General features: G+C 38.1%; 1 protein-coding gene across 1 annotated transcript; it reads right to left on the bottom strand.

Moving 5' to 3' along the window:
- Positions 1-185: 185 nt before the first annotated feature.
- UBE2D3 (ubiquitin conjugating enzyme E2 D3) lies at positions 186-21,895 on the bottom strand. The gene is given in 8 exon segments (XM_009640523.2): positions 186-1,762; positions 3,343-3,436; positions 4,819-4,924; positions 5,776-5,853; positions 8,335-8,366; positions 8,452-8,474; positions 8,476-8,507; positions 21,851-21,895. Coding segments are annotated over 8 exon segments (441 nt in total). The 5' UTR covers positions 21,881-21,895; the 3' UTR covers positions 186-1,716.
- Between the last annotated feature and the right edge of the window lie 779 nt (positions 21,896-22,674).

Here is a 22,674-nt window from a genome sequence, read left to right on the forward strand (position 1 = left end):
GACAAGGAATCAGAATGTACATAACTATAAGCAGTGCAAAAGTGGTGCCAGTGCGAAGTCACAGATGCACAATAAAGTGGTAGTACAAGACTAGAGAAAAATGAAGCTATGGATGTTAAGAATGGAGACCAAAAAAAAAAAAAACCAAACAAGATAAAAAAAAAATGAAGGAAAAGGGCAGGAAAGAGAAGAGCCGGATGTTTAATAATGCCCTTGTTGCTGCAAAGATAAACTAATGGCACAAGACAATGTTTCTTGTAGAACAAAAATCCAAGAGCAATGAGTCTTTATTCACGTTTAGTCACCTGACATGAGAAAGTGTCTGTTGCATTAAAATAGTCATCAATGTAAATGGCAGCATGGCTGAACAAGTCCTTTTCAATGGTAACGAACATCCCACATAGTAAAGTCACTTCAACACAGCCTCATGACAATTCCCACATCAAAACAGTACTTTATTTTATGTTTTGCCTCATCATTACTCCCACATTAAGATCTTTCAGCTGTCAAGTGTACAAGGTGAAGGAAAAGGTTCTCAGTCAGCAAACGCAGGTGCATCAGGAAGTATCTCCACAATACACCACTTCAGATCTGCTGGGTCCCAAGTCCATCCTTGAACGCTGGGCTCCCAGCACCAAGTGTAGCACACCACTACGGCTACACTACTATGTTAGCTTATTAATTCTGCATACATCAGGCCGAACAATGTGTCAACCTGCAACAGACTGAGCATTATAACTGAAAATGGCAAAAGATTCACTCTATTGAACTTTACATCATTATTTGATGTTAAACAATGAGGCAAATCCCAACAGTATATACAAAAACCAGCTTCGCTTTTACAAAAGATTTTGTTTCCCATATTGATTAATCCAGGCAGCTAACTCATTGGTTTATGCAACTTTATTGAAGAAAATAAATCAATTACTAGTAGAGCTATTAGTTGATCACTCATCCATTGACAACTTGCATCATTTATTCAGTGCTATATTAAACAGTGTTTTGGAAGACAGATTAACTAATAGCTCCAAGCCTCCTAACAAAATTTAAATGAATTACAAAAATGTTCTTCGACCCTATTTTGGAATACAAGGGATGTTTGACTTCCAATTTCCATTCTCTGTAAAACAAGAACTGGTCATTCCTTTATTGACATGCATAAGATACATCACATTTTCTGTTCTGCTGATGCTATAGATTCAGTACCAATTCTCCAGACACATCAGTTATGAGCAAAAGTATATAATAAAACCTCAGTTCTCTAACACTGGAAGGTTTGGAACAAGATGGATGTTGCTACAGCAATGTTACTTCTTTGATGGAAGAAAATTGAACATCCATCTCCCCTCCCCCCCTTCAGGTGATATCTTCAGTATCTGTTAGAGCAGTGAGGAATGTTTGTTTTTAATCTCATAACCAAGTTAGAATGAAGACATTGGCCACATAATACACATGCTCCATTAAAAAAAAAAATCTGAATCTTGGGCAATTGTTCTTGTGTAACTACTTTACAGATTCTAAAAGCAGTTATTGTCCAAAGCTGGAAGAACTAAAGTCTTCTCAGATGAGCATGTGCATGAATGGAAGGAGGTAAACAAAAAAATAAAAAAAGATGAGGTCTGATAGGGGAGCAGCCGGATAAGAAAATCAAAAAAGGAACAGTAATTTAAAGTTTATTCCAGCTATAATGCAGGTTATTCTGACTTTAAGGTAGCATCACATGGCATACTTCTGAGTCCATTCCCGAGATATTCTGTTGTACCTGCAAACGAAACCAGGAACTGAATTAGCGTCAGCATGAAAATGACAATTTCCTAAACAGCTAATGATGAAGTTATCACTTTATCCCCATCTCCCTGTTCTCTCCACACTTCGAGAAGTCTCCTTCTACACTGTATCTTAGTGAAATGAAAAAACACTGAACAAATCCCTCCCTAGATTCACTAGGATATTCTCTAGTTTATATGAAACACTTCAAATTCAGGACAAGCAGATTTGCTAGGAGTCTGTTGTTAAAAACTACCGAAGGGGAAGGAAAAGAGACCACCTCGGGTGGGAGAGGCAAGGGGAGTGTTTTGTTCAAATAATGCCCTTCAATAAAGATTACAGAGTATCACATGCCATAAGTAAAGATTACTCGGTTAATAACATCATTGGATACAGAATGTCAGATTTTCCATTTTAGAGTAAAACAATGCTAAGTGTTTCTTCACACTTCATACTCCCTTTCCACATGAGTATACTGCTCAAACAATTTTTATAAAGGACATTAAAAGAATATTTAAGTACACTACTTCCACAGGAACTGAGCTGACAATTAGTTTATACTTAACTCCATGCTTGTCAGTAAGAAGTTAATTTTCAACTATACAAGCAGAACATAATCCCCGTACGTTTTCCTAGTTTATACATAGAAGACAGACACTGCTGAATAATAAAAAGTTGAAATTTGGATTGTCTAAATTCATCCACGTCTATGATGCATGAGGTCTTGCTACAGGGCATCACTTTTAACAAAATTCTGACAAAATCTGGGTAAATACTTACCAGAACAAGTGGACAAGCTGGCTCAAAACTCAACAATTATTTCATACTATTTTTATTTTTTTTTTGGCCATGCAAGAGCAGTATCTGTGAGAAATAGTGACTAGCCAATACATTTCACACTAACCACAGATCAAGCTGTTAAATATCCAAGTTCAGTAACTGGTGCATCCATTATCTGTTAGTTAATCCAGTGCCTTAGAGCATGCAGCACTCAAGTGCTGACAAGTTTCCACTTTGTTAAATGCACCGTAATGTGCAGATATTCTTACCCTACAGCATAGCGTATTTCTCTGTCCACTCTCTTGCTAACCTATTGTACCTAATTGGACAAGTATATTTAGCATTAATATATAGATATAAAACCCAAAGTCTTCATATAATTCTATCTGTGCAAAATGTTAAAAACACATAAGGAAAAAAAAAGTTTCAACACAGATAGGAAAAAAGTTATGAAGCCTTTTTTCAAGAGGAGCACCCAGCTGCTACCAAAAGAAAGCACCAAAGTAACAAAGTTACCTTTTCCTCAATATGAAGATCTAACTATGTTCTGTTTATGCATGGTAAGCAAAAAACTGGGCAATACATACTTTAAAATACACACGTGCCCACAACTGCAAAGATACTAAACCCCTTTGTTTTTAGATTATGCACTACCAAGAATAGGTACTACACTTTGACACACAAGTTCTCTCCATCCCAGATTTTCACAAAAGGCTCACTCGACACAGTTACTGCCTGACAATACACTCTTACAAAGTTCGTTGAAATATTAGTCTTACGCAACTCTGTACTTACTTGTCTCTGTCTGTTTTATAGATACGTGCAATCTCTGGCACTAGTGGGTCATCTGGATTTGGATCACATAACAGTGAACAAATGGATAAGAGAACTGTACCAAAAAAAAAAAAAAAAAAAAAAGAGAGAGAAAGAATTCTCAATAGCAAAACAGGAACAACAATCTCAGGAACAATGGAGCACAGATCTTTGCATTAACACAATGTCAGCACAGGAGAGAACCCAAAACGCCTTTTCCTGACATACTGCCAAAATACATTTTTAACCCACTCTAAATAAAAAATCCCAGAATGACTTAAAAGTTCATAAGAACTATTTGTTTCCATTTTTCCAATACTTACAGCTGTCAGTAAGCACACACCTGAACAGTGCTGTTGTCCCCTGCACTATGACGCAAAGTAGCACCCAACAAAAGCATGTTATTATGTATTCTGATGACCAGCATATTCCATGGTTTTAATCACTAAAACTAGAACTTCTTCAAATTAGTATTTTTTTTTAAAAACCAGACTGAATTCTTTCTCTGTTGTACATAAGGCAGCGATACCCTGATCTGCACTGATTACACACATGTGGTAAAATAAAGGAGTAATGCTGTTGTAGGCAGCTATGAAGACTTCATCCTCTACTCTCACAGCAGCTTTGAAAGAAAAACAATAGTGACAGTATTAAAAATGTAGGGAATCCACATTCAAATCACAAACCTACTCCTTGGACAGACAGGAATTACAAGTTCTACAGACAAAGGAGCACTTTGATGGATCTTCTGAAGCCACAGTGACCAGTGGCTTTGAGGCAAAACAAAATTTGATCATCATGAAAACATTTGATAATTAACTGTTATTTCCTGCAGTAAAATGAGGAAAGCTACAAAGCTTTTACTGCAGCACAACATCAATTTATCCTGAAGTAGAATCATCAAGCTTAGTTCATGAGGTAATGTAATACAACGCCAGTGCACAGCGGCAGAAAGCAACATGTACCAGTAACAGTCTTCCTTTATTCATCTACCACAGAGATATGCCAATATAACTCTGCATGTAATTCTAGACAGACTCAGTCGAAAAACTATGCAGATTTCATTATTAAAAACTGACTTTAAACTAATATTTAATTGAATATGCAAGCGTGCATCTACATGGACAGCCGCAAACAAGCAGTTTCTCAGCCTTAACTCACGCCTGTTTCAATGCAAATGCTGGCACATTCCCCTGGGACCAAGCTAGTAAGCTCTGCTACGGATATCGGATCAAAGAAGTGGCCAGACAGGGCCTTAAACAGCCATGAAGCAGAAGGTGTTAGAAAAAACAAATATCCATTAAAAAACGCAGTAAGATAGCATTAGCAAACTGGCAAAACACAGGCTATATAGAATGAGGAAAGCAAATCAAGAGATGGGTGAGAACTCAAGACAATCAAAGCTAAAAGCACAGTATTCAACACAAGATGGAAACATTTCTCTTTGATGAAAGTTACCTTTAGAAATAGTTAAAGCAGGAGACCACTGTGATCTTAGAATATCAAGACAAATGCTGCCATTACTGTTAATATTTGGATGATAGATTCTTGTTGTAAATGCAACCTGCAACAAAAAAAAAAATGTCAGGAGTGTGGTTTGGTCTACGACAACAATGATGTCACCCTTTCTTCTCAAGTCAAGCTATCAGTCAACTCCATTTACTCTCAAAGAAAAGGATTAAGGAGTTAAACTGCATCAAATTCATGGAAATGCACCCAAGCCACAACCTCTCAGCTTCCAGTTACCAGGCACTCTATTTCAAACAGTGAGAGGGCAAGTATGAGACTGTGTTTTAATCACAGGTGCCTGCATCATGATGAAGACACTCAACAGAAGTTACAGCAGTAACACTGCTATCACAGAGCTAAAGAACTTCAAACATCATGGTCACTCCATGTGTACTCTTTCATATTGACTGAAAATTGGAAGACAGTGCTAGTGGCTGATAAAGCTACAAAAAAAAAAAAAGTTTTTCACAATTACTGCCAAATTCTAACAGTTACCATCTTCATTGATTCTAGGCACCAAGCAAGTTAATCCCTATCCATAGTGTCACACTCCTATAGACCAACCCAAACAGCTACACTGGAACACTTGACAGTCCCCCTTAGCAAGAATTCTATTAGAGTGACACAAAGCTGATCAGTTTTCCTATCAATTAAGAAAACCAGAAATAAACCCAAACATCATTCCAAGACATTCAGAATTCACATATATGATTTTGCTCCTAAAATATATGCTAGCACACCCATTCTTGTGGTATTCAGAGAGGGAGCTAGCCATCTAATATACTGTAAGAATGCATGAAAAGAAGTGAGAACTTGACAACATTACAATACAAATGCTGATAATTTCTGCCCTATACTCAGTTCTTTAAAGACCACTAATGTCACAAATGAGAAAGCAATACTTACCTTAGGTGGTTTGAAAGGGTAGTCTGTAGGAAAGTGAATTGTCAAGAAGAATACACCACCCTGATATGGACTGTCATTCTGTCAAAGCAAACAAATAATTCTCCTGTTATCATCTTTAGGACTGAGTATCACCGAAGATGTTGTTTTTAAATAAATAAAAGGAGAGGAAATTTGTTTAAACAACTGAACTGTTTAATCCACCAATACAAGAGAGATGAAATTAAAATTCAGTTACTGCTTCCTAAGGTAAGCAATACAGAACACACACAAGTCACTTTCTGTATGGACCTCTCCCAACTAATGCTTCATAGAAAACAACTTCTCTGACAATCTACCCAGGACAACTTGGCAAAAGCATCCAAATGCCTCTGAGACAGCTCCAAGTAGCAAATACCCTCAAGTTCTGTGTTTGAAGCTTATTTGTTATGAGTTCCCATGGACAACTCTAAGGGCCCCCAATTCCCTCCTAAGTTCTGCCCTTGGCTTAGGTGTTGCTCAGCCCTGCAGAAAACCTACAAATGCACAGCTAACTCCTTGTTCCTTGCAAGAAAACCTACACCAAACCCAAACCAAAACACCCCCCACCTTACCAGCACCACCAAACAAAAAAAAACCACCACTGAAATGAAAGTGAATTCTTCCTCCCTCAAAATAATCTATTGGGAAAGAGTGTTTTACATTTCCCTGTTCCAAGGAAACAATTATGGGGATAATTCATTCAGACGTTAACTATTAGCAGTAAAGCAACATGTGGAAGTTAAAAGGCTGATAGTAAGCAAAGAATAAATGGAGTGACTAAATAAGGATTGTGTAAGCTACTAGTTAGGAGAAGAAAGATGTGAGAAGGTTTTACTTGAAACTACAACTAAATTTCTGAAATAGAACTATTTCATTGTTTAACCTGAAGACTACAATGCTTTTAATTCCAGATTCAGAGCTAGGGAAAATGAATTTGAGACACACAGAGTACTCTTCTGAATTATTTGTAAATTGAATTTTCATATTAATTGCAAGAACATTTCACCAATGTAAGGAAATAACTACATCTTTCTTAGTTAAATACCAGAAAATTAAATTCTGCAACATGAGACAAGGGACTCAAACCTGGAAACATATAGGTTATACCCTATCCAATCTGCTGAAAACCTAGCAATCAAGATACAACCTCCTGTATTTCATCAATAGATACTATGTGAGGCCTTGAGGAGCCAGAAAGCAATCCTTCTACTGCACATACTCTGGGGATGCATTTTAGCAACTGCAGAAATCCCTCTTAGAATGTGTTAAACCAATGCAAGCTCTCTTACATCTGAGAAAATCACAGCCTGTACCCTATCCTGTTGCAGAGGTGGTAGGCTGGATGACTGGTTCTACAATCTTCATCTGTTATTAAAAGCACTAAGCAACACCACAGGAGCACTAAAACTACTAGCAACACCCTTCTGTCAGGATACTGCCCAATCTTTTAACAGGAATGCAGACTGTTCGACACCACAAAAATCATATGGGAAAAACAAGCGAAGGAGGCGAAAAATAATCCCAATTTAAATTTAACTGATGTTCAATACCTTATGACCATGTAGACACCAGCCACATAAAATCATAGTCAGCATAGTACAGTGCAGAACACTCCTTGCCATTTAAGCATAGATATTGCTATTAAACAGTTTTATCTTTTTGAGGCACCTAGTTACAATCAATAAAGACCAGCGACTTCAGAATGGAGAGTCATTTCTTCTAGTCAGGTGAACCTCTAATAAGCACATTTTCCACAGTGATCTCCTAAAACCACACTTGTAGCTATATAAAGTCAGGGCAATTCAGCATCACTGATATTGAATTCCTATTCTGTACCCTCACCAGAAGCACTGCCATTACGGCTGCAGGTCTACTGGCATCCAATATTTGTCTTCTCAAGTTACAGAAGGTTTTGTTTTCTAAATATAGATAACCAGCCCTGAGAACTCCAGATGTCAAGAGCCTGCAGGTTATGTTTTCAGTATAGGCAAACATTTGCTTTCTTTACTCTAACAAGGAAAAAGTCACATTCAGGTTTCGGGTGCTTATTGAACATTTAACACACACTTTTTTCCTCCAGTCATAACTGGAACCTCACATTTCAGTGACTTTTTCCCTTCTATTCCTAAAAGCATTCAAGATCTCAGTACATGACACCAGACCAAATAAGGATTCCCTGTTCTGTTCTAAGATCCACACAAAAGCATCCCAACTAATTTCTGACACTGGGACCAGCTCCCAGTACAAAGTTCATGCTAGATTCAAACTTGAGAAAGTCAAATGTAAACAAAGTTTCTTGATATTACGTGATAATGCCTAATATTGCTCTAGATATCACTTCAGCTGAAATACATGTCCTTATAAAACATTCCTGCAATAAAATAGTAACCAGACTGATTTTTTACCCCTCCTTCATCTTCTGTTACTGTAAGGAATACCTCTAGAACTAAAGCCTGATAAGGGGAGTTAAAGTAAAGCAAAACACCCTCCTGAATAAGAACTACTAGTTTAATATTATGTCACAAGAATTAGAATACTTACAGGTCCCATAATTGTGGCTTGCCAATGAAACACTACAAAAGAAAAACTCCGCATTATTATCTATGCATGATATGCTTTGAGTTAGCAGAGCAAAATGTAAAACTTAAGGTTACTTACTGTCATCTCCAACGGGACCTGCTGGCTGGAGGATCACGGGCTAAGTCACTAAGTTCCTTTAGGAAAACAAACAAACAAACAAACAAAAAAAATCTGTTCAGAGAAGGAATGCTAATCAACTCCAGTCATTTTCACTTCAGAACCAGCAAAAACAATTTTTCCGTATACAAACACAGAAGACTGTGCAATAACTACTAGAGCCATTAGATCAGTATCAAAAATGCCTTTATAAATGAACACAAAAACCAGCTATGAAGGTAAACAGCTACCATGACTATGCTTTTCCAAATAAATACCACTACTGTAGAGACACCCCTGCTGAAGAAGGGACAGAAAGGAAAGCGCAGAGCCTGAAGCAGGCAAAGTCTAACCACTTTGTGGTCAAGATTTTCAAGGATTCAGTCTTAGCTAGAGAAGCCCGAAGTGGGAAGATAGAAAGCTATTGATGAGTCCTCACTATGTATGTAACATCTGATATCAAAACCCAGAACAGAAAGGGGGAAAAAAAAAAAACCCAAAAAAAAAAAAAAAAAACAACAACAAAAAAAAAAACCACACACCACCAAAAAAGCCCAACACAGAAACTCAGTTTCATTCTCCCCACTACCTCCAGCAGGGGAGGTGTATCTTGCATAGATTAAAGTAGACAGGGGAATTGAAGGGGCTAACAAGTATTGGAATCAGGAAAAATATGTTAGTTTTTGTTTTAAACTTCACATTTAAGGCAATTATGCCCTTAAAATTCTGAGTAACTGAGCTGCAGAAACAATTCCTTCTCTCCCCCATTACAGAGGAAATGAAAACAGAAACTTCAGATGGAGGAGTCCTTGCGTAGCATCAAGATTTCTGCCATGTATCAAAGCAGCTCAGCATTGATTTGTTTAAAAGCTCCACAAGTTACTTGTTCAGACACTGTCTTTTAAAATTAAATGTATACTTTCAATTCAAGTATGTAACAGATACCTTCCCTCTTCCCTGCTCTCCTTTCAATCTAAAAATGGCTTCAGGAACTTCTATAAATCTGCACTTGTCAAGGCATCTAGAAGTCATGAGAAAAGGGAAAACCTTCAGTCCCTCTCCCATATATTAACAGTTGCACACAAGTTACTTTGCTACAAGTCTATACAAGCCATTAAAACAAGAACTTTCCATTACTTTGTCAGACATATAAGAAATCCAGGCATACTTATTGTGCTGGAAACAGATGCATATTTGGACCAGGCAGCTAATTGTTTTGCCTGGGAAGATCCTAATGAACATCCTTTAAGTTTCACAAATTCTGCACTTGACAAAAATTTAGTAAGTGTAAGCCAACACAAAGTGAGGAAAGAACAACTATGTTCCCTGTAACTTAAACAACTTGTTCTTTGGTAAGATGGTAGTTCCTGCAAATACAGGGGACATAACACTACTTCAATGTGTAGAAGTCCATACATTCCAGAAAAAAACAAAACCTACACCAAAAAAACCCCACCAAACCACCAACCAACCAAAACAAACCCCAAAAAACACCAAGAAAACTTATGTCCCGCATTTCCGCTCCCTACATGCTACTATTGACAAACTTTCCAATTAACCAGATTTCAGTTTTGCACTGGGATCAGATTGTTCTGTAAACCCAAACTGCATCAGTTTTGATAAGCAACAGCACAATATTACAGCTCGTTTCACTGCTGCCATTATTTAGAAGTGTGGGCAACAGCTCTTTCCAGATCATCACAGTAAATCCATTTAGAGGGCATTGCTCTACATTCCCCAGTTATTATTGGGGGTCTTTGCGATAGACTTATTCCTATGTGTGATGAAATCTGTAAGTGATGAAATATCACTTATTAGCTCCATAAGTTGTTCAGCACCGTCCAGAAAAAATTACTAAGTTAAATTTATATTATTCATGTAAAGGCAAACAAGAAACGTAGAAGAACCTTCAGATAGAAAGCTTTTTTTTTATTTTCAGGGTGGGGTTTTTTTCCATTTATCAAATGCAACAGATTTTGTTAATCAGGCTTATTTCTCATCTAAATATATTTTCCAGTTCTAAGAACTATCAACCATTTCCAAAATCTGAGAGAAGAAAATTTTTGTCCCTTAAAATAAGCTGTAACAATAGAATAAGCAGAAAGACACAAATGTTACTATTTTACTGTAGTTGTGTAGTTATTACTGGATTATTTGATTGAATCGGGGAAAATTATCAGATCCTATTTTTTTTTTAAACTGTCACAAAGACTAAAAACTATGAAAAGGCTCTTCATACAATTTATAAAAATTATAAAAATGAGTAGCATGAAGACAAGGACAAGAAAAAGTCAGCATAAAGTGGACTGTCAGAGGTATGTGCATTAGACTAGAGAGCTCTTCAAAAGGTACTACTATCTTAAGAGAAACAAGAAATCAGTACTCAAGATAAAAATAAGGTATTTTAACACAGCAGGAAAATTAGAGTATATCAGTAACCCAACCAGGAAAAGCAAACATAAGTAGGATTGCAAATGTAAGACAAATACTAAATTTAGTTAAGTTCCAGTGAAAGAATTGTGCAAAAAAACCCTTCAGTAATATTAGGAATTGTTTACAAGATGAAACACATGAGTTTTAATATTCCAGTCCCCGGCTGTTTCAAAATACACATCCATAGAGTTATCCCTTTTAACTACTTGAACTGTTCTAGATAACAAATAAGCAGTGATTTTCGTAAACTAAAGGACTAAAGTTTTTTCTGGCCCAAAATACTTCGGTAAAAAAACCTAATTGTGCTAAACAAGCAGTTCAAAAAAGAGATAAGGTTAGGAACAGAGGATACACCACTTAGTATTTCAACCACAGAGCAAGTAATTTACCCACTAAATTCAGAAAGAAAAAAAAAAAACCGAGGTGGCACACATTCCTGTATTTGCTTCTCCTGGGTACTATGGTCAGAAGAGTAAAGTTTGTAGTAAAGCTGTCTGCTTCAGCAGAGCGTGTCATGGGACGACTTGGGCAAACACAAAACACACTGGCAAGCTTTGCCTGCTTACAGTAATACCAGACCTATTTTGCCTCCCTGTTAAGCGCGCAACACTTCACATCTATGCAAAAGGAGGGAGACTTTTTGCAACACGGGAGCAGGAAGTTCTCTCTGTGTAACTTTAAAAAGTGCCTCCTTCTGAAAGCTACAACTCTGCTGAATCCAACAGGCAAACTGGAATAACTGGAAACTAAACAAGCAGAGGCACATGGGCTGCGATATCTGGAGTGCAGTTGAAGCATTTCATTCAAGGAAAGGGAGGAGGGGTTTTGGTTTTGTGTTTGGGTTTTTTTTTTGGGTTTTTTTGTTTTGTTTTTTTTTAAAAGCTTCCCACTCAGCAGCAGAAACACCAACTGACCTTCCTTCTAGCTTAGCAATCAAGAGCAACTATTCTGTAACAGGAAAACATTTAATCTGAAAAATATTTCTGACATCAAAACGCAGCTTCGTCATTTCCATCAGACAATTAAAAAAGCTTTTTTAAAAAAAATCAGCTCACAAGTCTTCCCCTGCTTTCACCCATTTCTCACCAAGAAGGTAAAGACCACGCTAAGTTTCATTTTACAAAGCAGAGTTTAACAAGTATTTTTAGAATTAATAATTAATTAATAGAACTAATATTTCAGAATTAAAAAAGATGTTCCCATGCATTGTTCTGAAAAATTTCTACATGTAAGGGCTTTACTCTTCTAATACTTCTGCTGCTGTAATACTTAGTGTCTCCAACTTGGCTTCTTTTTGTTTACATTGTTTCAGTACTGCTTTCCTTTGTCAAGAGGTATTAAGCTATGTCCCAAATTTTCTTAAAAATCCCCGAAGTAGAACCCACATTTTCCTGGAGTCAGCTGCTATAGTATTTCACTGTCCAGGTGGCTTAAGGAAAAAAAAAAAATCCCAAGAAGCAAATTCCAAACACTTTACATAGAAACAATAAGCCAAAGTTGTTTCAGAGTGATGTGTTATATGCCTATCGGAAAGGATTAGTCTTGAATTACAACCGTGACTAGTAGTCTCTGGCACTGCCAGAGGTTTCCGGTATAGCTCCAGCATATCACCATTTCTGTGTCCCAGTTTCCAAATATAAAGTTGTGATAGTTCCTACCTCTCCACGAGGATGATTAGTCACTTAGCATTTTACAGATTTAAACACTGTTTAAGGACTAAGGGCCAACGCTACTGTTAGAGGACAACGGCAATGTAGCATATACAAGAAGCAGTACATGTTCAATTCTGTAATGGAAAAGTGAGAGATAACAGCCAATACAGCAATGGTACTCCTCACTGCAGACAGACAGACCTGCTTTCATACAAATTCAGCACCATGGTGTTCTGCCAGCTTCACATTAAGTCTGTAGCAAAATATAATTTTATTGGTGAAACAGTTCCATTCCTAATCTTCTCTCTTCTCTTTCTCTACAAATTAATCAAAAAGCTACCCAAGAAAATAAACCAGTATTTTCAAGAAAAAAAAAAAGCTCATAAAGCTAACTGATTTGCTTGCTTTGCACAAATATAATCATAACTAACATAGAAAATATGGTTTATGCTTCAAGTGATGATCCAAAACATTGACATAAGAGTGTGAATGCAGGACTATGACCCTATTATAAACCACAAGCATCTGGTTTTGGTTTGATTTTTTGTTTTGGTTTTGAGGTGGTTTGTTTGGGATTTTTTTGACACACACACCCCACCCCCCCCCAACCAACTCCTCTCTACCAGCTATTTAAAAGATTACAGAAGTCATTTAAAGGATGAAAAAAACCTAGAGAATGACGAAGGATACCTCATCCAAATATGCATGAGCAAGACAGCGAAGGAAAATGTTTAAAGGAACGAGTTGCTTTTCTCACGGAAGCTTTCAGGTCTCAGCAAATTCAGTAAGAAATGACAGCCTGATGCCTACCAAGCCACCTGCTTGCAAGGTACCAAGTGGAGCATCAGTGTTGGCTCCTTTTCTTCCCATTTGTCAGAATTCATACTCCCTGTGGCACAACTGCTACATTTTTCTAGTTTAAGCTGGAAATAGCCAGGGCTTATTTTTAATCATAGTAGCAGCTGACTTAAATACAGAGTGGCAGAAGATCACTCCCACCAGAGTGACAGAAGATCACTCATTTTCCTCCACAGGCATTAACTTGCAGTTAACATTTAATATTTTTTTTATACAATTATTTGTTAAAATTATATATCACAGAGTCCTGGTTTGTAGTCAAGAAAGCATAATGGAAAAAAATTGAGTTAATCTGACTTAAGTTTGCAGACAATAACTCGTTCCACCTTGGTGGGCATATGCAGTTAAATCGGAAGTTTAAAAAAATAAATAAATAAAAACCCACCAAAAAACCCCACTTAAGCCAAATAAAAAAAAATAAAAATCAACTTTTATTAACTTGAGTGCTCGTCTAATGTTGCCTGTGTCAAACGGGGTATTTCAAACTCTAAGCATCCAAAAATTCATTGCTGCATTAGTCTTACTCATTAGCTAAGAGCTGAAAACAGCTTTAAAAAAGAAGGATTGGAAGCAGCTATAAAGGGAGGGGAAGAACATTTAAGCCTGTTTGAAGATTAAGAAGTGTCAACCAGCAAAGAACTACTACCTCATCCCACACACCTGCATTTGCAACATTCGTTTCAGCATGAAAATTAATTACCCCTGGAAGCAGAAAATAACAGTTTGAAAGAACACTGAATGTGGATTTCTAAGCTAAATAAGAAAGCAATGGCACAATACACATCACAAGACAAGTGTAACCAGCAGAAAATTATCCATTTCAAACAAGCTGGCCTTTTAGCTAATGCTTCATAGATGGGTAAAAACAATGTATAATGACAGTGCATAACACAGAAAGATGTAGGTTCCTGTCGTTTAAAAAAGACATTAGAGCAAATATGCAGAGAAAACACTTGAAGAGCAGTCACAGAAAACAGCGAGGGTCAAAGAGCACAGAACAGTTTTTAAGAAACCCAAAACATGACCAGGAATGTAATAATTGTGATTGTCCTTATCTTGATTATTCTGTTTGTTCTGGTTTTCATGGTTCTCCTTTCTCAAGCCTTTATTACTAAATTTTTCAGGCTACACACTGCGTATTGTCTGTACGATGTCTAGCAACAATACCATAATGGTATATTAAAAAGACAAACATAGAAATATTCATGTTTTAATCCTCGCACTCAAGGAAGGAAATGCCAGACTGCTGTGCAACTGTAATTAAGTCACTTTGTGTGCTCGGACTGTGATACAAGCTGCTCTGATGACTACACGCCATCTTTTCAAAGAACCTACCATTCAGTACACAAGCCCTTTGTGAATGAGACTAGTGTCTACAGCTCTTCTCATCTGTTCTGAAATTTGGAAGGTGTACAATGAAGGTAATGGTTTTCAGCAAATTTCAGAGTTACTGCAGCTAAAATGGCTCTCTATTGTATTCCAACCTTTCGCAGAGTTCACCTCTAGCTGCACAGATCCAGTTGGAAAAGGAGCTCAGTTACCAACTTTGCTTTCCTGGTCACTCACTAAAGTAATTCAGAACAAACTTAGAAAAAAAAAAAAAAAAGGTGGCAACTACACACCTATAGCTTTGAACTCAAAGCACTGACTTGTTTCCCCCAAAGTAATCAAACCCCACAGCAGCTGTCTTACTCAAGATGAAGAAAATCCGACTGCTTTACACACATCAATTCTGAGGTATTACAACAGTGACCATCCCCTGAAAATAACAGGGCTATTAAAACACTTCTGTTTTAGGCTCAGTGTAGGATGGGAGCTCTGTGCACACTGACTAAAGTATGTCGAAGGGAAAAGCATGACGTGAAGCACCAGCTAACTACATATCCGTTCAGTGTCAACTGGGCATTTTAATTCTGGCATTTCCAAGATTTTGAATACTGAACCCTGAAACTTAACATACTTTTCATTTGGAGGTTTTTCCTACAAGAACCACACTGATCTTTAGTTCTGTAACACAGGACTATAAGGAGAAGAAGGTAACCACTGTAAACAGGTCACAAGAGAAGCAGCAAGATGCACCAAGCTAAATGACTGGGAAACAAAGGGACAGATTAAATTAATATAGAGAAATGTGAAGTGATGTACCTGGAAAGAAGTTTCTATTCAAAGTAAGGCACTCTGGTCTGATGGCTACCACTCAGGAATGAGATTTTGGCATTGTGATAGGCAATTTCACACAAAAGCTAGCTTAACAATCAATAGGTGTGGGGGTTGGCAGCATTACACGAGAGCCTTCCAACACGTTGCCCTGCAGTTTGTCAAGGACGCAGTAACATACAGCAGAACCTGTCACCAGCATTTGACCCATCAACCAGAAGCAGCACCTGTATGCACGCTGCCCTGGACTCGACGTGACGGAGGCCTCCTAGAGTTTGACACGCCAACCCAAACAACTACTCTGGGGACTGGTAGGGTATGGGACAAGTTCTTGTAGAAATCACAAGTAGCCCCAATTGGGCACTTAGCCTCAGCAAGTCTGCATTCTATGAATAAACGTACAAGAATTCTCCATGTTCTCAAGGAAATTTATGGAAAGGGGGATCATATAACAGAAAGTTATCAAATTAGTATCCTAACAGATAACACATCTGTAATCAGTGTGGTGAATTCATTGGTCAGATGTAGTCTGATACATCATCCTGAAATTTATTTAACCTAACGAACTCTGAAAATCAGCTCTCCTTTCAAAAAGCTGTCTTGATTTTTACAAGTCAGTGTTTTGTATGAATCCAAAGATGCATGTGAAAGCCATTGCAATACATCATAGGGGTATACTCTATGAACACAACTATGTGGGGATGATTACACTAGCTTATCTACAGCTGTACAATTACCCTATCATACTGTGTGTAACTACCCTTCATAATGGTTCTGTGTTTTGAACAGCTCTTGGTAGAGATGCAAAACTAAGGGCCTGTCTATAGGATTAGGTAGTTACACAAAAAAAGCTCACGCTGAGCCAACAGAGCATTAAAAAAAAAAATATCAAAAACTGTTTCTGGTGTGCAGCTGCTCTTACAGTTGAGTTCCATCTCAGCTATCTAGAGAACACTTACGTCCACGAGGGTCTTTAAAAAGCTTAAAAAAAAATACAATGACGGAAAAGGTGTTTAGAAGCATATTTATGGACAGACTGCACCCTGAATTAGGGGAACGGAAGAGGGCCATTGCTCATCTGGCAAATTGTCATTCAGGAGATTCTCCTATATTATTCAAGCCAAGAAGAAATTAAAACTAAGGCTAAAAGGAAAAACAAAGTTTGCACTTATCTGATTTACAGAATTATCTGGCACTATCATTCAAATAGGCCAGCAAAGGTTGGGAAATTTTGCCTTAGGGTGGGACACTCACATTTACTAGAAACGTAGAAGAGCTCTTGGAAGAGCTCACAGAGGTGATGAGCACGTGGCCAGCCTAACTCCAGGTTACAGAGAAAGCTCACTGTAAAGTTAACTGAGCACTAAACACAAACCTCATGCCCTCCATCAGGAAAACCTAAAGCATTTTAGCATCTGCACTCAGTTCAGCTTGCAACTCTACCGTCCAGATGCTTGTGGAAAGGATTAAACATTTGTCTCCTCCTCCTTTTACTGGGCCCTAACATTTGCAAAGCAGTCTGCAATCTTCCCATTTTGCTTTCTTGAAACCAGGATAAAACCCATCACAATTACACTGGAGAAAACTGCAGGAGATCTTGAAGATGTCTAGCATATCACACATCTCAAAGGGATGAGGTTCAGAACAAAGGCTTCCTTTACACAAAATTTTAATAATGAAGTTTACTGCTGGTAAGAAGGTTCTGAACAACATTTAAACAAAATTTAAAAATTCCCCTCTACCTATTTAGCTTTCAGTCCCAAATCCTGCAATGTTCTATTTGGCTCATTTTTCAGTATTAAACCTTGTCTACATCCAAGTGTTTTACGAAGAGTTGCCAAAGGCATAAACACCAATTTAAACTTGTGAATGTAATTTTAACTTTTTTTTTTTTGCAAGGCTTCCCCGACACAACCTACCACATTTAATGTATCAGATCAGTGCCCCATAAAACGCCCACTGAAGAGAAAGTTTTTCTAAAAAAAACAACTCCTGTACTTCCCATTTAGAGTTTGAGATGTTAAATTTGGATTCAAGAAGTTTACAAAACTGTCCAGCATGTGCAACTCAATACAGTTTAAGACTCTCTTCTGATAAAGCCAACTTGACAAAAAAAGCAACTACATATAAAAATGCACTACTGACTGCACTCATATACACATTCTCGCTGCTGCTTTCATTTCTTACCCTAATTTATTTTTTTCTGTGTATTATACTGGCAGATTACTACATCACATCAGTCACAGGAGAAAATGCATGCCTGTAACTCAGCCTTTTCAGTGTAAGCTACAGCATCTTAGCCTAAACTATCAACAGAAGTCAGCTTATACCAACGTATCAGACCTAATGCTGAAGTGCAGACCACACGTTCCCATCTGCCAGCTCTGATACACAGGGGAGGGACCTAATACAAGAACACAGGACAGACAGTTAAAGTGGCAAAACCTTAATATTTCTAACAGAAAGATTTATCGGAGATTGCTATCAATGCCCTAATCTGAATTACACAACAGCTCTACCCTTTTCCACTCCTCTTTACCAGCTGTCACTTGACATCTCAGACAAGGTTAAGAACCTCCATCCTCTCTCTCTCCTTCAACAGTTCAACCCAGTGGATGCAGAGAAAACATCTGCGGGTAGGGGATGATGCCAGGCTAGAGGTGGCCTCCACAAGGAACAGAGATGCCTTTGGCAAGAGACAGCTTACTGCTCTGTATTCAACAGCTGCTACTTACAGCTGTTTACATCCTTCCCCACTCCCTTACCCATTAATGTGTGAGCGTGAAGAAAGGCATTAGTGCTTCAGAGCTGGTTACAGACTGGGAGGCATTGAAGGGAGCTCATTCTGCAGAGTCCTCCATCAGCTCTTCTGTAGAAGAAACCGATGCAGGGCATAACAGCAAAAGCATTGGCTTACTTTCAAAAACAGATCTTTAAAAGCTGAAATGATTGTAAAGAAAATACTGGCTGGGCAACCTTTTTACCCTGTACATTATCCCACCCAAATCCTTAGCACACTGGAGAACTCTGTCTCCGTTTTTAAGGTATGCAAGAAGTACCCATCTAATGGAATATTGATCTCTGAAATCCTCTAAATTACTTAAGTGAGATTACGATCCCCTTCTCCCCCCATTCCAATGCACACATTTAAAGATCTATGCTGACTGGGAACTTGTTTCACAAGCACAGTGCCCAATTAACTGGAGAAATCTTTAAGTTACTGCAGTCCAAACTTTCTAGTTAAGGAAGCATCAATTTTCCTATCTCATAAAAAAATTAACCAGTTCTTAAAACACATCCAAGACCTTAATAGTACATGCTGGACTTGAATATGTGTATCAAACCTACCCAGTTAAGAAGTGTTATTTCCATTTTAATGATATTCATTTTGTAGTATAAATGATTAATTTTGTAGTATAAATGTCACTTCTGACTATTCAGATAAACTAAATCTTAAACAGAATTTAAGGGCTGACAGCTTTCAGCTGACGCTGAGTAATTTTATTCTTCCTTTTAAAAAACACTGAAGTTCTTTGATACTGGTGCTTCCCAAACTCCATTACTGAAATCGCACAATTTAAAAAATCAGCTACTGCCTTCTGGCTCAACATGACCCTCCTAACCACTGAGCGCCATAGTTGCACAGCACTAGCTACTCGAGGCAGGACTTAACTTATCCCTGGATACTCAAAATAGTTAAGGTGAATTAAGTAAAGTTAAAAAAGGTAATTCAATACATACAGAGAGCATTCACAAAGGTTTAAAGCATTTAACTAAGCTTACATCAACTGCATTTCATTAGCTAGTTAATCTTAACTTTCTGAGCCCCTAAACAGACAAATCCAGACTTATTTCCAGACATTCATTCAAAGCATACAATCAATCACGTAACTTCAAGTTATTTAACTATTTTGAATAAGCCCAAACTAAATCCAAGACTGCCTGCAAAAATATTGTAGGTTTCAGCTAGAGAAGAAAACTTAATTCCCAACAGCTTTTTCTAGTTAAGCTAATTTTTTAAAATTCCATACTAAGTTCAAAAGAAAAGAGTAGCAGTTTAAAACAAAAGTAATAAGCAGGGTTTACAACTCTTTAACTGAAGCGCCTCTACAAAGCTACACCTTTGGTTAAACTAATGCAGATTTCCATGCTGCCCTCATTGCTGCATATTACATCCAATCTCTGAAAAAATTATGAATGTCTCCAGGGTTAGTAGTATTTCTTATTATGAGCATCTGGAGGAGTGGGGTTAAAGTTGCAATTAATTATACATCTAGGAATGGCGCTGGAGGCTATAGCCTGGAGGAAAATAGTTATTTAGTCTCCACTCCACCACCGTCAATGGAAGCCTTCTATCTGTACTTAAGTAGCGATAAATGGTTTTGCCACCTTCAGCCTTTAGCTTCCTGGATGCCAATTCCACTTAAGATTTTCTAATAAAATACCCCGACACAATGATGCTGGCTTGTGCTACGTGTAACCAAATGGACATAAAAAACAGCAGGCACAAGTTTGCTTAAGGATTTCACAGACGAGACATTTCATGCATGCATCTCCTGTATTACTTCTATTTTTAGCCTACCAAGATCACCACTCAGGCCTTTTATACTTCCTCGCTTTAATGGATGCGTATAGCAGTGATAAAATTATGTATATTGATGATGTAATGTTCCCAAGTTTTCTCAATTTTACGCATTCCCAATTCCTTATTCCCACATAAGTGTTTCCCTACTACCAGATCATCATCATTCGAACCGGAAGCGCCAACATACTGCAGCAATTACAGGATGTGCATTTAGCAGGTTCCACTCAACACTTCAGACCAAGACAATGTGCCACAAGCATGTATCAAGCATTTAGAGACAAGCTCATAAATCAACATGAGTTTGTTCCATTGCCTTTATGATAATTGGGGGAAATTTCATTCTCAGGAAAGGAAACAGTTAAAATTAAGATGTTGGTTCACACTATTTCATGGCAAAAAGCACTCACTTGTGATAATAAGACAACTGCCACTCTTGTGCAAAGCAAGCAACATCAATACAAGCAGTTTTCCCAATCGAATGCAGGCTACCCTCAGGGCAGATGGCACAGATATGATGATGAGCTCCAGCATAACATAACTTTTCTGGGACTGGGTATGTACTCGACAACTACTTCAGTTCGAAGAGAGCTTTATAAAGGGTGTTCCAGAAGTAGATAACCTAAGACATAACACAGGAGTACTGAATGTGCTTTCATTCCCAAGCCAAAAGTAGAATTTGCCAGTTATGGTTTAAGTAGGGGTTGTTATATTCCGAATATGTAACATCCTTCAGATTAAATTAACACACACTAACACCATCTGAAAGTCTGATTTACCCAATACAAGAAAGAGTTTTATTTTGCTTGATACGTCAGGTCCACAAAGAGGGGGTCGGCCAAACAGACTCAAAATACCTTCACTGGTACATCTGGGATGTCATCCGCTGCAGGAGACAATGAATTTGAGCCCTGACAGGTAATACTACAAGTCAGACTAAATCAGTTATGTGTGATTACAATGTTCTGAGGTCCTGGTCTCTCTTTAGCCTGTTCTGATCTAGTGCCAAAAATGCACTACAAGGAAGCAGAGAGTTTCAAGGTCTGATCTGTGACCTTACAATCAGAAGACTGAGGATCCCAGCTCACCGGTGACAGAGTACCATTCTTTGGCCTTACCAGTTGTCAAGATTAAAATCTAAATTCACAACCACCTTGTTACAAAATTGGCCCTGCTATTTTTGGATTTCAGCCTCAATCCCAGTAAACATTCACACTGGAAACCAGCTTGGGAAGAGAGCAACTTGCAAGCAGTGGTTTCAGGCTAGTAAAACATCACTTTCCAAGCTGGCAAATATGAAACCAAAACTGTAAACCCTCTGTGAATTTGGAAGTGTATCTTGTAGCATGGTGTGATTAAATGGATTAAAAATAGCACCTTCAAAAAAAAAAAAAAAAAACCACCACCAAACTGACCCCAATCAAAAACCAAAAACAAACTACCAAAAAAAGAACCCTAACCCAAACAATCCTAAACTCTAGCACTGGTAAAGGAAGAAGCTTGCTACTTACTACACTGTGCCATAGAGCGTAAGGGCCAATACAAGATGAGAGACCGCACACAGCAGGCCAAAACGCTGAAGTCAAAGAGATGACTTATTGATTCAAGATTCATGCTGAATCGTTTTAAAGGTTTTGACCACCAGATTACTACATAAGTGGGGGTTTGCCTTGGTTTACATTTGACAATAAATTCTTACCTGCAGTGCCTGAATGTGTTTCATAAGCATGAGTTGATGACAAAGCATACCAGGGAGTATCCTAGCTGTGTTTCAACTCAAGTGATATCACCCACTAACACCGGGGAACATGTTCTTAAGACAGATTCAAAAGGGATTGTTCTGAAATTCTTGCGAGACCGTAGTCATAATTCAAGGACAATTCATTTAGCTAGCACTAATCCAGAACAGATTTTAAATTTTCAGGGATAACAGAACTATCCTTTCACTAACAAACAACCTCATTTTGACTAAGATGTGCCCACAAGCACCGCCATAGAGATGTGAAATTACAGTAAGGCAAATAGGTGGTAAACTTTATACACTGTCTAATAAAAAGTGTTTTGTGCACCGAAGTTTAGTTCACCGATTTCAGGACACGCTGACTTTCTGCCATCTTGGCAGGCTACGAGATGACCAAGAAACTCCTCTCAGCTCTTGAAATACGTAAATGCTCCACGTAGCTCGCGTAGGAGCACTGATCAACAGCGACTTCCCGGTAACGCCACTGCGCTCCCATCGCATTTGCAATTACATCCCAGCAATTCCCAAACCCCAAGCGCCGCCGCCGAGAAACCCTCCAGCTGCCCAAGCGCAACCTCAGGTCGGGAGCCTTCTTCCCTGAGAGAGGATTTAAAAAAAAAAACAAAACAAAACAAAAAAAGCAAAAAAAAACCTACCCCAGAAACAACAAACCAAAAAAACCCCCCAACAAACCCAAAAAAACTTTCATCGCCTCGGCATTTTTTCCGAGTTAGCCGCGAAGTTACTCCACCCGGTTCCGATTGTGCAACGGGGAGGCGGCG

The sequence above is a fragment of the Egretta garzetta genome, unplaced genomic scaffold (genome assembly GCF_000687185.1).
Source record: "Egretta garzetta isolate BGI_Z169 unplaced genomic scaffold, ASM68718v1 scaffold546, whole genome shotgun sequence".
NCBI classification, from domain to species: Eukaryota; Metazoa; Chordata; class Aves; order Pelecaniformes; family Ardeidae; genus Egretta; species Egretta garzetta.